The sequence below is a fragment of the Capsicum annuum genome, chromosome 1 (assembly GCF_002878395.1).
Source record: "Capsicum annuum cultivar UCD-10X-F1 chromosome 1, UCD10Xv1.1, whole genome shotgun sequence".
Classification (NCBI taxonomy): Eukaryota; Viridiplantae; Streptophyta; class Magnoliopsida; order Solanales; family Solanaceae; genus Capsicum; species Capsicum annuum.
The window spans coordinates 10,322,840-10,335,405 of record NC_061111.1 but is presented as its reverse complement, the minus strand read 5'-3'; the positions used below and the strand labels follow the sequence as shown (position 1 = coordinate 10,335,405).

General features: G+C 32.5%; 1 protein-coding gene and 1 pseudogene across 2 annotated transcripts; both read left to right on the top strand.

The window, feature by feature from the left end:
* Positions 1–334: 334 nt before the first annotated feature.
* On the top strand, positions 335–2,309 carry LOC107863332 (annotated as a pseudogene).
* A 6,399-nt stretch (positions 2,310–8,708) lies between these two features.
* LOC107867746 (VAN3-binding protein) lies at positions 8,709–12,566 on the top strand. 2 transcript variants are annotated; one of them, XM_016714136.2, is made up of 7 exons: positions 8,709–9,026; positions 9,469–9,793; positions 10,579–10,960; positions 11,418–11,597; positions 11,718–11,767; positions 11,871–11,928; positions 12,169–12,566. In XM_016714136.2, the coding sequence occupies exons 2-7, from the start codon at positions 9,527–9,529 to the stop codon at positions 12,402–12,404; spliced, it is 1,173 nt and encodes a 390-aa protein (XP_016569622.1). In that variant the 5' UTR covers positions 8,709–9,026; positions 9,469–9,526; the 3' UTR covers positions 12,405–12,566. The 2 variants fall into 2 exon arrangements, with proteins under 2 accessions (XP_016569622.1, XP_016569629.1); XM_016714143.2 differs by having other exon boundaries at positions 8,768–8,940.

Genomic DNA, 12,566 nt, shown 5'->3' with positions numbered 1-12,566 from the left:
AGAGAGAGGGGGAGAGACGAAGGGAGAAGGATATGGTATCGTACTTACCTGTCGCCGGTGATGTTCTTACTCCGGCATCTGCTTCGCCAGAGAGAGAGAAAGACGTTAGCCAGTGTAAGAGAGAAAGACGTTAGGTAGAGAGAGACGTTATCCTAACAAGACGGTGATAATTCAGGTGACACAATATAAATTAAAAATATAATATCATTGATATAATTTGGCCAACTGGCCTATACATGGAAACTAATATCAAAGAAAACATAAAATTATTGAGAGAAAATCTCCCTTAAACAAAACTCGTAAATGACTACATTGTTGATGGTAAGGAGAAAAATGTGTGTAATATATATGAAAGAAAGCCGGTGGGCCGGCGCCAACCATTCATTCATAATGCCCCATATGGTCAGTGACACCTAACTCATACTTAGTATACTTTTTTGTTCCTTTCTAATTATATTGTAAAGTCTCAATTATATAAAAAGCTATAGCTTTTGTGTAAAACCTGAAAAGCATCAAGTTTTAGAAAATCCCATAGAGTTGGTTAATTAGAATCTTTTAATTGAAAGCAAAAAAAACAATGGTTGAGATTGCATTTGGTTACTATAATGACTCTGTTACTGCAACTTTACTCAAGGCTTATCTAGCTGAGTTCATTGCCACTCTTGTCTTTGTTTTTGCTGGTGTTGGATCTGCAATAACCGACAGTAAGTAATGAGTATTCATATAGTTTAATTTGTCGTAGAAGGTTACTAATTTTAATAAAGAATTTTACATTTAATCACCTTACAAAGTGACCTAATTATGTTGAAAAAAACTTTTATATCTTCGATGTAGAAAAGTTGCAACTCCAATCCATATAAGTGAAAATATAACACATAGTTCAATGTACGAAACATTTTGCATTCGCACAATATTTACAAGGATAGCCATACCTAAGGGATGTATTAATCCTAATGTAACCATTAGATACAATTTTACATTTTTCTTTTTGGTGATTTTATAGATAAGATGACATCAGATGCAGCTCTTGATCCAGCTGGTTTAGTTGGAGTAGCAGTTGCACATGGATTTGCATTAACATATCATGTGGACATTTGAATCCAGCTGTCACCATTGGATTGGCTGTTGGGGGCCATATAACTATCTTGACTGGTTTCTTCTATTGGATTGCCCAATTGCTTGGCTCCACTATTGCTTGCCTTCTCCTCAAATTTGTGACTCATGGATTGGTATGCCTATTATTTCAACAATATTTAGGGTTGTTTTTTTCCAAAATTATAATTTAACATAAATACCATCTGATTAAAATAAGAGAAAAAAAAAAAGAAGATGTTTCCTAAAATTCATATGCAAAATTTACATTTCCAAGATCATGGAGATGTATGATAGAATGACTCGAGTATCAACAGTTTTAATTAAGATCGATTTTGAGTTTTAAAAATGAAAAATCTTTGAATAGAAAACATCCTACCTCTTTAATGGAACGGCTGAAAGCGGAAAGCTTATCTAAAAGGAAAAGCAAAAGTGCTTGCACAACAAAGTGAGACATTTCGGAAAAGGGCATAGCTGCAATTCCGTAGGGTCTATTTGGGCAAAAATCAAATATACTAATGTTTGAGACTCTGAGATGACAAATCAACAACAACCTATAAGTTAGAATTCTAATGACCATGTAAACTATGATGAAAATAATTTGCAAAAATGCTAAAATCCAAAAGAAAATAGTCCATAGTCTAATAATAGTCACTTTTCAGTTCCTATAATTTAAAAACAACCACTATCAGCTTCAAATTCTACCATGAGATTTCACAAAGTTTCACCCATGGATATTGAAGCTCATGATTATTTTTTAAAGATAGGGTCGAAAAATAGCTAGTACGCTCAAGTTCTGGTGAGGGAAATTTCTAATTTAATGGGCCTAAATCTGTTGGGCTTTTGCAGGCTATTCCTACTCATGGAGTTACTGCTGGGCTTAGTGGATTTCAAGGAGTAGTAATGGAGATAATCACCACATTTGCACTTGTATACACAGATTATGCCACTGCAGCAGACCCCAAAAAGGGCTCAGCAAATATATTGGCTGCTGGCCCATTTAGTGGTGGGTCAATGAACCCAGCTTAGATCATTTGGGCCTGCTGTGGTTGCTGGTGACTTCTCACAAAACTGGATCTATTGGGTTGGGCCTCTAATTGGTGGTGGATTAGCTGGGCTTATTTATGGTGATGTGTTCATTGGATCTTCATGATCCACTTCCAGTCTCTGAAGACTGCTTAGAGTTCTTTGTTTTTAATCAAATCATCAAGTGTAAATCTCCTTTTGATTGTGTTTTCTTTTTCAAATCATGAAATGTAAATTTTTATGTAGTGTTTGATGGTTCTACTCTACTTTCTTTCTATAATAATTGATTTGGATATGCTTTATTTTTATGTAGTCTCTCTATCTTCACCAGGTACATAATACACACCGTACTCTCCATACCCCACTTGTGGGATTACAGTGAGCATGTTGTTGTTGTCATGCGTTCATTGAACTATTTAGACTTACTTAAATGTGATATTTGCTCTTGATTCAACATTATTTTGATATTCTCATCCACCATCAATATAATAACATAAGTCAAATGGTTAATATAAATTTTATATCTAGTCAAAATCATCAATAAAATGAAATAAATGGAGTTAATACTACACACTACATAGGGTGTGTTAGGTATGTATCTTTTTCCATTATTATTATTTTTTATTTTTTATGTATATATCTTTGGTTAAAGAATTTTTAATTTTTTTCAATTTAAAGACGACTTTATCACATTGTTGCAGAAAGTTGCCGTTTTACCAATCTAACTTTATAAAGTCTAATCTTATCTACCATACTCTTGAAATAATTACTCTTCTCCTCATATCGTGATTCAACATTAGAAGTATATCATTTTTTCCCCACTAATCAAATACTTTTGTCGACCCCACAATGGATTATCACTTTCCAAACATTTTCCCCTTTACATAACTTTTTAAGTTTTATGATATGATACGTATTATGCAAAAATAATCTGAGTAAGCACTTACATATGATTACGCATGTATATCTTCAAATCACTTTACTTTATTTATTTTGGCGTGATTAATTCTTTTTAGTGGCTCAAGCACATGAACAAGCTAAGGAGATTTTCACTTTTCAAATATTAATTATTATTTTCAACTTCAATCAAATCATATCCAAATACTTGTACATAGAGCGTTTCATTAGGCTTTAATTAACAATCAACATGGACACAAATTACTACTCAATAATATGACCAATTACACATTTTATTATGAATAGAAGAGAATAATCCTACAAACATTTTTGTGTTTTATTTTATTGATTTCCATGCACAAGACAATATAACTAAGGGTGTGTTTGGTATGACAGTTTTTTTCATGTTTGGATTGGTCAAAATATTTTGAGAAATATTAGTTTTAGGAAACAAGTTTCATAAAAGTTAGAAAAATAACTTCTCCGATGAAAATGGGAAAACAAATTCCGTAAGTGACAATTCACGTTACTCATCTCCTCTCCACCCCTGCCACGACGCCACCCCTACACCAAACTCCACCACCCGACCCTCCACCCCCACCCCAATGATATTATTTACCTATAATATATACTCGTGAGACAGTATTTTCTACATCACTTACTAGCAGCTTTAAGGTAAAGATCACGACGTTCAGCCTCAGGAGAAACTCTTGTCGCTAACTGCATCAAAAAAATGCAAGAACCCTTGCATTGAATAGCCTTTTACATCTCTTTCCCTATCATAAATTAGAAAATCACTTATTTTTTTAAAAATATTTTGACACATCCTAAAAGAACATTTGTAATGAATCATAAAGTTGCATTTCCTTTGGGCCATAAAGAAGGGTAAAAATAATTTGACGCGTGAGGGAAAAGCAAATCAAAAGGCATCTTTCCAATAGAGTGTGCAAAAAGCAAAATCTTCTATTTATCTATAGCTCTTTTTGTTGAATCATAGCTTTTAAAATTTTGCATTTTACTTTTCTACTTTTTACTCAATAACAGGTAAAGTTATTGTCATGTGATCAGAAGGTCACGAGTGTAAGCCGTGGAAACAATCACCTGGAGAAATACAAGATAAGACTGTGTAAAATAAGTCTTAATGGTTCGATCCTTCTCTGAACCTCGTGTATAGTGAGAGCTTTAGTTCACCGATCTGCCCTTTACTTTATACTCCATAAGCTCTGCAAACTGGATATAAAGATTAATATTCCCTTCATGATTGATTGGACTACATGCATATATATATATATATTCCCACTAACAATAAAGCTCTTTGTTTGAAAATTTTACACTTGCTTTTTTCACAAGTCAATGACAATGAGGAGAGAATAAATAATCTCTGTTGAATTATCAAACCAAAAATCTAATTAGTTAGAAGTTATATCATCTAAAGTTTTCTTTCTTGATCTTTTTTTCATGCTTCTTTTGACAATTTTTCTTTCTTTCTTTATTACGAAGATACTGTAATTTTGTTCTTTTGATCCTTTTTCCAATAGGAGTTCAAGTTTTATATGATGTAAAGAACAAGTAAGATACAATGATTGTGTAACAACAATTTTAATCAGTGTATACTCTATATATCAAAAATCAATAAAGAATTAGCGACGGATAAATTTTATAGCTAAAGAGTAAAATTCATCACTTTTCTGATATTCAGCAATGAAGTATCAAAAAAAATAAAAATGTTAGGTATAGGAGATACTTCGTGAAACTCCATTAGCTTCGTTCCAAGAAATATTTGTGCTCTGTATGTTTACTTTCTCTTTGTTTCCTACGAGTCATTATATAGAACAAATTATTTTTCTATCAAATCATCAGACTTTTCGTCATTACGTAATAATGAAACTAAATGATATGATACAAAGCAACAATCAAAACAAACATGCATTGTATTGATAATAATAATACAACACAATACGATGGGCAGCAACAATCCAAACACATTGTTATTGTGTGTTGAGAATTAATAGACCTGTTTTTCCTATTAAAATTGGAGAAGTCTCAATCTTTTTTGCACAAGATTTGTTATTTCAGTCTTCAAATCTGAAATTCAGATAAAGCTTAAAATTTGAATATTTTAAATTAGTTAATTAATTGTTCAAAGAGCTCAACATCTAAATTTTAGGGTTGGTATACAAAAAGACAACATGGGAGGGTTGATATGAATCTTAAAAAGTGATAGCATCTTATATATAAATGGACAAATGCACCTTGGTTAGGAAGATGAAAAGGCTTGACCAAATTTTCTGCAAAACACAAATTCAATTTGTAATCGATGAGTAATTAAATAATTTTATTAATTAATATTTAGTGAAACTCATTAGGTAAGGTAGAAATGCATAATAGTTCAATTTAAAATTAAGAAAAATATTATTAACTAAATTATGGAACAAAAAAGTGTCAAAAAAATTAAAGAAAAAAATAAAAATAAAAGCTATCGAGAGATATCATATCACCTCTTCTACATTTTCGTTTATATCTTAATTGATTGATAGGGCATGAGTCTAAAAGTAGTCTTATCAAGTGTTTTGACAAATCATGATGCATATGTCAAATGGAAATAATAATGAGAGTAAAATATGGAAACATAGTGTGGCTATTAATTTCCCTAAAGTTGCAAAACAATGATTATTCCTATTTGCAAATAACTCTTGGCTATAGGAAGCAAAATCATTGTGCTAGCATGGGATTCCAAGTAAAATTCATTTTGTGTTGGGATTAAAGATATATATATTATTAATGTATACAATTTTTGCATGATCAAATTATTTTATTTCAGGATTATAAATGCTACATTTTAAAGAAATTAATTAATTTATAAATATTTTTTAAATAATCTAATGATAAAAAATTTATTTACTGTTTATGCAGAGATCTAATAAGAGCATAAAGTAGCAAAAGACATGCAATAGCTGTAAAACTCACCAGAGTTTTAACTTTTTAAGTCAGCTTTTTGAGTTATATATATTTTATTTGTTAAGATAATAAAATGTCAAGTGTGATCACTTGCACTTGAAGAATTTTTTGTTGTTCATCATCATCCCACAATGCCTATCTTTTCAGTTATCACCACTTTGCTACATGATTGGTCTTTTTTTTCCACAAAAAAAATAAAAAATAAAAAAAATTAACTTGTGTAGTACTATTACAATGATAATGTTAATTAGTTTACATTATCGGTGCATTTTAAGTATTTACTTCTTCTAATTGTGATTTTTTAAAACAAAATCTTTCATTAAAAAAAAAGAGTGCTTATTTTTAGATTTAAAAATAATTTGGCTTTTAATGTTCTATTTTACTCGTAATGATTTCTTTTCAGCCGCACAAGTATTATATATATGACATGTTTGAGTCTTTAAAGATCACAAGTTTGAAAGATCTTATAATAATCACTCATATTTCGGATCACAAGTTATAAATTTTTCCTTTTTTTAAAAAAAATAAAATAGTTTGTGCTCACTTCAATAGGTTCACATAAATTGAAGGGGTAGCTAGAGTAATTATATTCTTTATTTCAAAATTATGAGCTACATTTATCGTAGATATTTACGCGATCGAATTAGTTGAACAGGTGATCTTCCCAATGCGGAGTACCACCTGAGCACCCCTCATATTCGCGAATGAGTTTGAATAGAAAACCTAATTTTTGATAGTATTTAATACAGTAATACAATATTATAAGAGTTAATTTTTGAACTTGAGACCTTATTCTTATAATTAATAAATGACAAGACACTTCTAAATAAAAAATCCTTATTCTTGTATATAAATAACTTGATTTTGCAAACAATTAACTTACTTGTTCATTAACTTCACGAAAAATCAGTCAATAAGATATACGAAAAATAGAAAAAAAGGTTAGAAAATTCTTGAACATTTTAATTTGTTGCCCCTATATATCTCATGTTATACTTCCATCTCAACAAAATGTTGCCCCTGTATATCTCATATTATACTTTCATCCCAACAAAAGGTAGAGACAGAATTAGAATACGCTATATACGTCACATTTCTTAAAATGTGCCTCTGAACTTCCGTCTCAACAAAAGACAAAGACAGAATTAAGATAGGTTGTCTACATCATATTCCTTAAAATGTGACTCTTGTACCGACTTTTCATAAATACGAACTTTCATCTCAACAAAAGAAAAAGACAGAATTCGAATAGGTCGTCTAATTTACATTCCTTAAAATGCGACTCTTCATAAATACAAACTTTCATCTCAACAAAAGGCAAAGATAGAACTAAGATAAATTATCTACGCCACATTTCTTAAAATGTAGCTCTTCTGCTGACTCATCATAAATACGAAATGCTTTATTTATCATTTTTTTTTTTTGTCATGAAGTGCATAACCTAAAACAAATAAAATTTCACCAAGTGTTTTTCCCTAAATAGCCTCTTCCCAAATCCAAGGTTCACAAATGCAATTTATTAAAACACGGTTTCACAAAGACCGTAATATAATAAATAGTGTACTCCCAAAGTTAACATCCACCGAAAGTCATGTCTAAAACACATACTAATAGATTTGACCTCCACTATCCTTGTTGCTACAGTCTTTAACTTTTATATGGTCAAAGATTAGTGTATATTTATTTGATCAAACTATATAATATAAATACTGGTAACACCACGTAATTAAGAAATCTGAAAAATAAGCTACATGTTCAGTGGAAAATCTAGTGAAGAAGCTATAAGTTCATCGTAGCTTTAGCTTAGACCTTCTTATGTATATGTTGAAAAATCGAATAGATATGTATAAGTCATATATTTCGAACTCAATAAATTAAACGGGATGTAGTAACATGAAAATATGATATAGGTGAATCTAGTGAAGAAGTTACTGATTCATTCTTGCTTTGGCTCAGTCAACACGGTGTATCTGTTAAAAAACTCACTAAATATGCAGAAATAATAGATTTAGAACTCAACATATTAAATAGAATATAATAACCTAGAAAATAAGGTATATTCAGTGGCGAATCTGATGAAGAAGCTAGGAATTCATCCCAGCTTAATTTGGCTTAGAAAAATTTAATCGGAGGGGATGTAGTAATCTAAGATAAGATATATTACATGCTGTATCAGATCAAATACGTTGTTAATATCGTAATTTTTTTACAGTGTCCGCGTATATCGATATATGAGATATAAATAATCCTACATGAAATAAAATATTTTTTGTTCACATGACTGTAGACTCGTGTGCTTGTGTATAAATTAATCCAATCTTTTGTAACAATTGTTTTAACGTTAGGAAACAAAGGTCCGTTCAATCAGGACAATGTTTTCTTAGATTTAGTCAAATTAATGTTATTTTATACTAATTTTTTTTATTATTAATAGAATATTATTTTGGAATACGTGAATACTGGACCTCCTGAAAAATGAAAATTTAATTTCAGCTCAAAACCTTCTAAAAAATGGGAATTAACTTTCCGCTCAGGACCCATATAATGGAAATTTACTTTCTACTCAGGATTTCGCTGAGGATCCTTCTGGAAAATCAGAATTTACTTTATGCTGCGGACCCTTTAAAAAATAGGAGTTTACTTTTAGCTCAGGACCCTCTGAAAAATGAGATTTTATTTTATGCTCGGGCAGTGTTGTAAAAGGCGAGTGCCTCGTCACCAATGGCGAATGGCGAGGCGGGTGTAATGTATTTTATTTTATTTTTTCCACGAGGACATACGTATATTTTAATGTATTTTTTTTGTGTCTTCATGAGACCAAGTGTGCCTATGTTTAGCTATCATGTACCTCTGTTGTTTGCTTTGTTGTCTCTTCTATATATAAACTCAATCTACTTCTAAAGCTGAGACAAGTGTTTATGTTCTTTTTTGTGCTAATAGTGTTTGTATACAGTAAGATTTGTTAAGGTAAGTCATTTTCTTCCCCCCTTCTTTGCTCATCTTTTGGCGAAAATCAGAGGCGGATTCAAGATACAGAGCGTGTTTAGTACGAAGTAAGTCTTTTTTCAAGAAAATCAAATATAAATTGGAGCTGTCTAATTTTCATAGTAAGATGGTTGGCTGTTCACGACCTAGCTGTATATTTTTATATATAGTATGATGGTTGCAAAGTGTGTTTGTTGTTAACTTTACATTCTTCATTCTGTCAGTGATCTTCTTTATTTTTTTCTGGTATGTTGCTCCGTCAGCAAGTGAATGGTCATTTACCAAAAATTTTCACGAAAAATGACTTCTGTCATACTAAACGCGGCTGAAGTGAATGGTTTTTTTGCTCACTTGTATGAGTGATTTGAGTCTAAAGTAGTGTGTTCAGTTGAATCCGCTCTAAATCCGCCTTTGATTAGAAAATATACAATACATGTATACACTTCATTTCTGCTGCAGTAACTCTCTCGTCTTACACTTTTCGTTTTGTTTGAACTCAAAAATATACAGGCAAAGTTATCAAAAGAGTGGAATTTAAGAGCAGAAGAATATTGAATTGAGAAGTGTTATGGAGGAAAGCTATCTTTTAGGGTGGAAGAAGAACAATGATTCAGATAGTTGGCTTTCAAGTGTTGAAGAAGATGAAGAGATGAAAGTAGATTTACCATCTGTTCATCAACCACAAACACCAATGGAGCCAATGGACTTTTTGTCAAGATCTTGGAGCCTTTCTGCTTCTGAATTATCAAAAGCACTTGCTCAGAAACAGAAACATTATTCATTTGAAAGGAAGTTTAGTGTGATCAATGAGTCAGTTTCTCCACCTCCACAACTCGTAAGTTTTCCAAATTCACCTTATGGTTTGTGTTCATGGTTTACATTTTTAGCATTTCTTGAATCTTGAACTTGGTGATGACATGAGACATGTTTGATGCTTTTAAGTCAAACAAAAAAAGGGAGATCCTGCTGCACAAAGCATCCCGCGTTCATGAAGGGTTGGGTTCACGTTCCAACGGTGCGTGATGTAGGTAGCCTACCCTGATGGAAGCTCAAGTGGTTGATTCCACGGCTCGAACCTATGACCAGTGGCAAAGCCAGGATTTTCATTGAGGGGGTTCAGAAATAAATATATGAACTAGTCAAAGGGGTTCAACATCTACTAAATATGCATAAAAAATATTTTAAATCATGTAAAAATAGTATAAAAACAGTATAATTTTCTGTCGAAGGGGATTCGGATGAACCCTCTGGAGCAAATGTTGCTCCGTCTCTTCCTATGACCTATAGGTCACACGGAGACAACTTCTCCAAGGTTCCCCTTCTTCTGAAATCCACAAATTAAGAAAGTAGACTAACATTCCTAAACAAGAGGGGAAATAGGGGTTAAAAAAGCTTATCCAGAATGTCACATGCATATGGACTTCAAGATTGATTGCTAGTTAAACATGGAGAAATTGAGTGCATTAGGTTCATATAAAGATTAAAAATTATAAAATAAGATCAACTTTCTATTGATTTGTTTTAATATTCTTAAATCTCTATCCATAACATCACAATTCAAAAGAGTTGAAAGAAATCCAACCTGTCAATTAATTTTCTGATTAATGGATTTGCTTGCAGCCAGAGACCAAGATTTTGAATTCACACAACGGGCGAAAAACCGGGGGAATTGGAAGGTGGTTCCAGCATAAGGATTCTAATAATAGCTCAGTCAAGAAGAAAGAAAAGGTGCGCCTAGAAAACGCGCATATGCACAGTGTCCTGTCCATAGCAGGACTAGCCGCAGCGTTGGCAGCTGCTGCAGCAGCAGAGAACTCCAACGGTTCGAGCTCAAAGATGAGCATGGCTTTAGCATCAGCTACTGAGCTCCTGGCCTCACATTGTCTTGAAATGGCTGAATCAGCCGGGGCGGACCATGAACGTGTGGCCTCAGTTGTTAGATCAGCAGTGGACATACATAGTGCTAGTGATCTTGTCACACTAACAGCTGCAGCTGCCACAGGTACATATTTAGCCACTTACAGTCAAACCTCTCTATAACAACATCGTCTGTACGAATATTGTTTGACTGCTATAGCGAAATGCTGTTATAGAGAACGATATAAATATAACATAACATGAAAATCGGTTCCAAAGAAAACATTGGACGTTATTGCGAAATGTTATTATAGAGGATGGTTGTTATAGAGAACTCTGACTGTACTATGCTAAAGATTTGTATATCAGTAGAAATTATAGAAAACTTCTAGTGCTTGAGAAACCAACTTTTTTTATAATATTGAACTGAGACAGGCTTAAATAGAGTGACATGAACAGTAAGAATTCATATAACTGTCCTGAAGACCTGAACTTGTTTGGAACTGAAACGTAGTTGTTGTCGTACTATCTTCTTGCAAATGTATTTGAGATACTTTATATACATGATTACTAACAGTGGCTATTTTTCTATGAATAAAAAGCTTTGAGAGGAGAAGCAGCTCTTAAGTCAAGATTACCAAAAGAAGCAAAGAGGAATGCATCAATAAGTCCATGTGACAGAAGCATGGTAGAAACTCAAAGTTTTGCTGCTGCTTTCCCTGGTGACATGGATGAACATGAGCCACCGTTTGCGGGCGAATTGCTGCATCTCACAAGAAAAGGTGAAACACTGATTTATATGCAAGAAGTACTTCACTAAATTTTGTTATTACACTATGTTCAACAGATCATTCTAGTTTCTGCTGCTGATCTACTTGTTGTTGTTTATTCTGGATTCTTAGGTCTGCAACGATGGAAGCGTGTGTCTGTTTATATAAACAAAAAATCTCAGGTCTGTCAATAGGCTTTATAGATCTTGAGATATCATAAATTCCAAATGTTGAATTGTTTAGGTATAGAAATGGAGGCACTGACTTCTGTGGATCAATTGACAGGTTGTGATCAAGTTGAAGAGTAAACATGTTGGTGGAGCTTTTTCTAAAAATAACAAATGTAAGCTCTTCCCCCTATAGTATCTTTGTTTTTCCTTTTACATACAGTCAAACCTCTCTATAACAACATCGTTCATCCGGATATCTTTTGGTTGCTATAATGAGATGCTATATTAGAGAATATATAATGTAACGGAATATGTAAGTTGGTTACAAAAAAAACTTGGTTGTTATAGTGAAATGTTATGGGGTTCATTGAACTCGTTTTGCATCCGCGTCTGACGGCATTCATGTGCAACAGGTGTTGTATATGAAGTATGTGATGAAAGTGAACCATGGCTATTCAACAAAGAGATTGAAAACTTAGATTTGTACCTTGGGGTAAAGACAGCTCAGGGTCTTCTAGAGTTCAAGTGCAGGAACAAAAGCCATAAACAAAAATGGGTTGATGGAATTCAAAAGCTTCTTGATAAAACCAGTTTATTTGAAGATACTGAGGGCTCAATGACAATGTTGAAAATCAACAAGAGCTTTTAAACTAACTTCTTAGTTTTTTAGTTTTCATTTTTTGGTGTTATTTTCTTGTATAAAAATGTTTGAGATAGTTCTTGGTTTGTCTGCTTTATGATATTTCAGATGTAAGATGTACTTACTAATTGGAGAGACAAAAATCTTTCAATAAAAACTTAGCATCTAAAA

Excerpts from the sequence above, each read along its gene's own strand:
- LOC107867746 (XM_016714136.2), top strand. The coding sequence starts at position 9,527 with ATGGAGGAAAGCTATCTTTTAGGGTGGAAGAAGAACAATGATTCAGAT. Across the intron at positions 9,794-10,578 it reads TTTCTCCACCTCCACAACTC|CCAGAGACCAAGATTTTGAA; the intron begins GTAAGTTTTCCA and ends ATTTGCTTGCAG. Across the intron at positions 11,929-12,168 it reads TTTTTCTAAAAATAACAAAT|GTGTTGTATATGAAGTATGT; the intron begins GTAAGCTCTTCC and ends CATGTGCAACAG.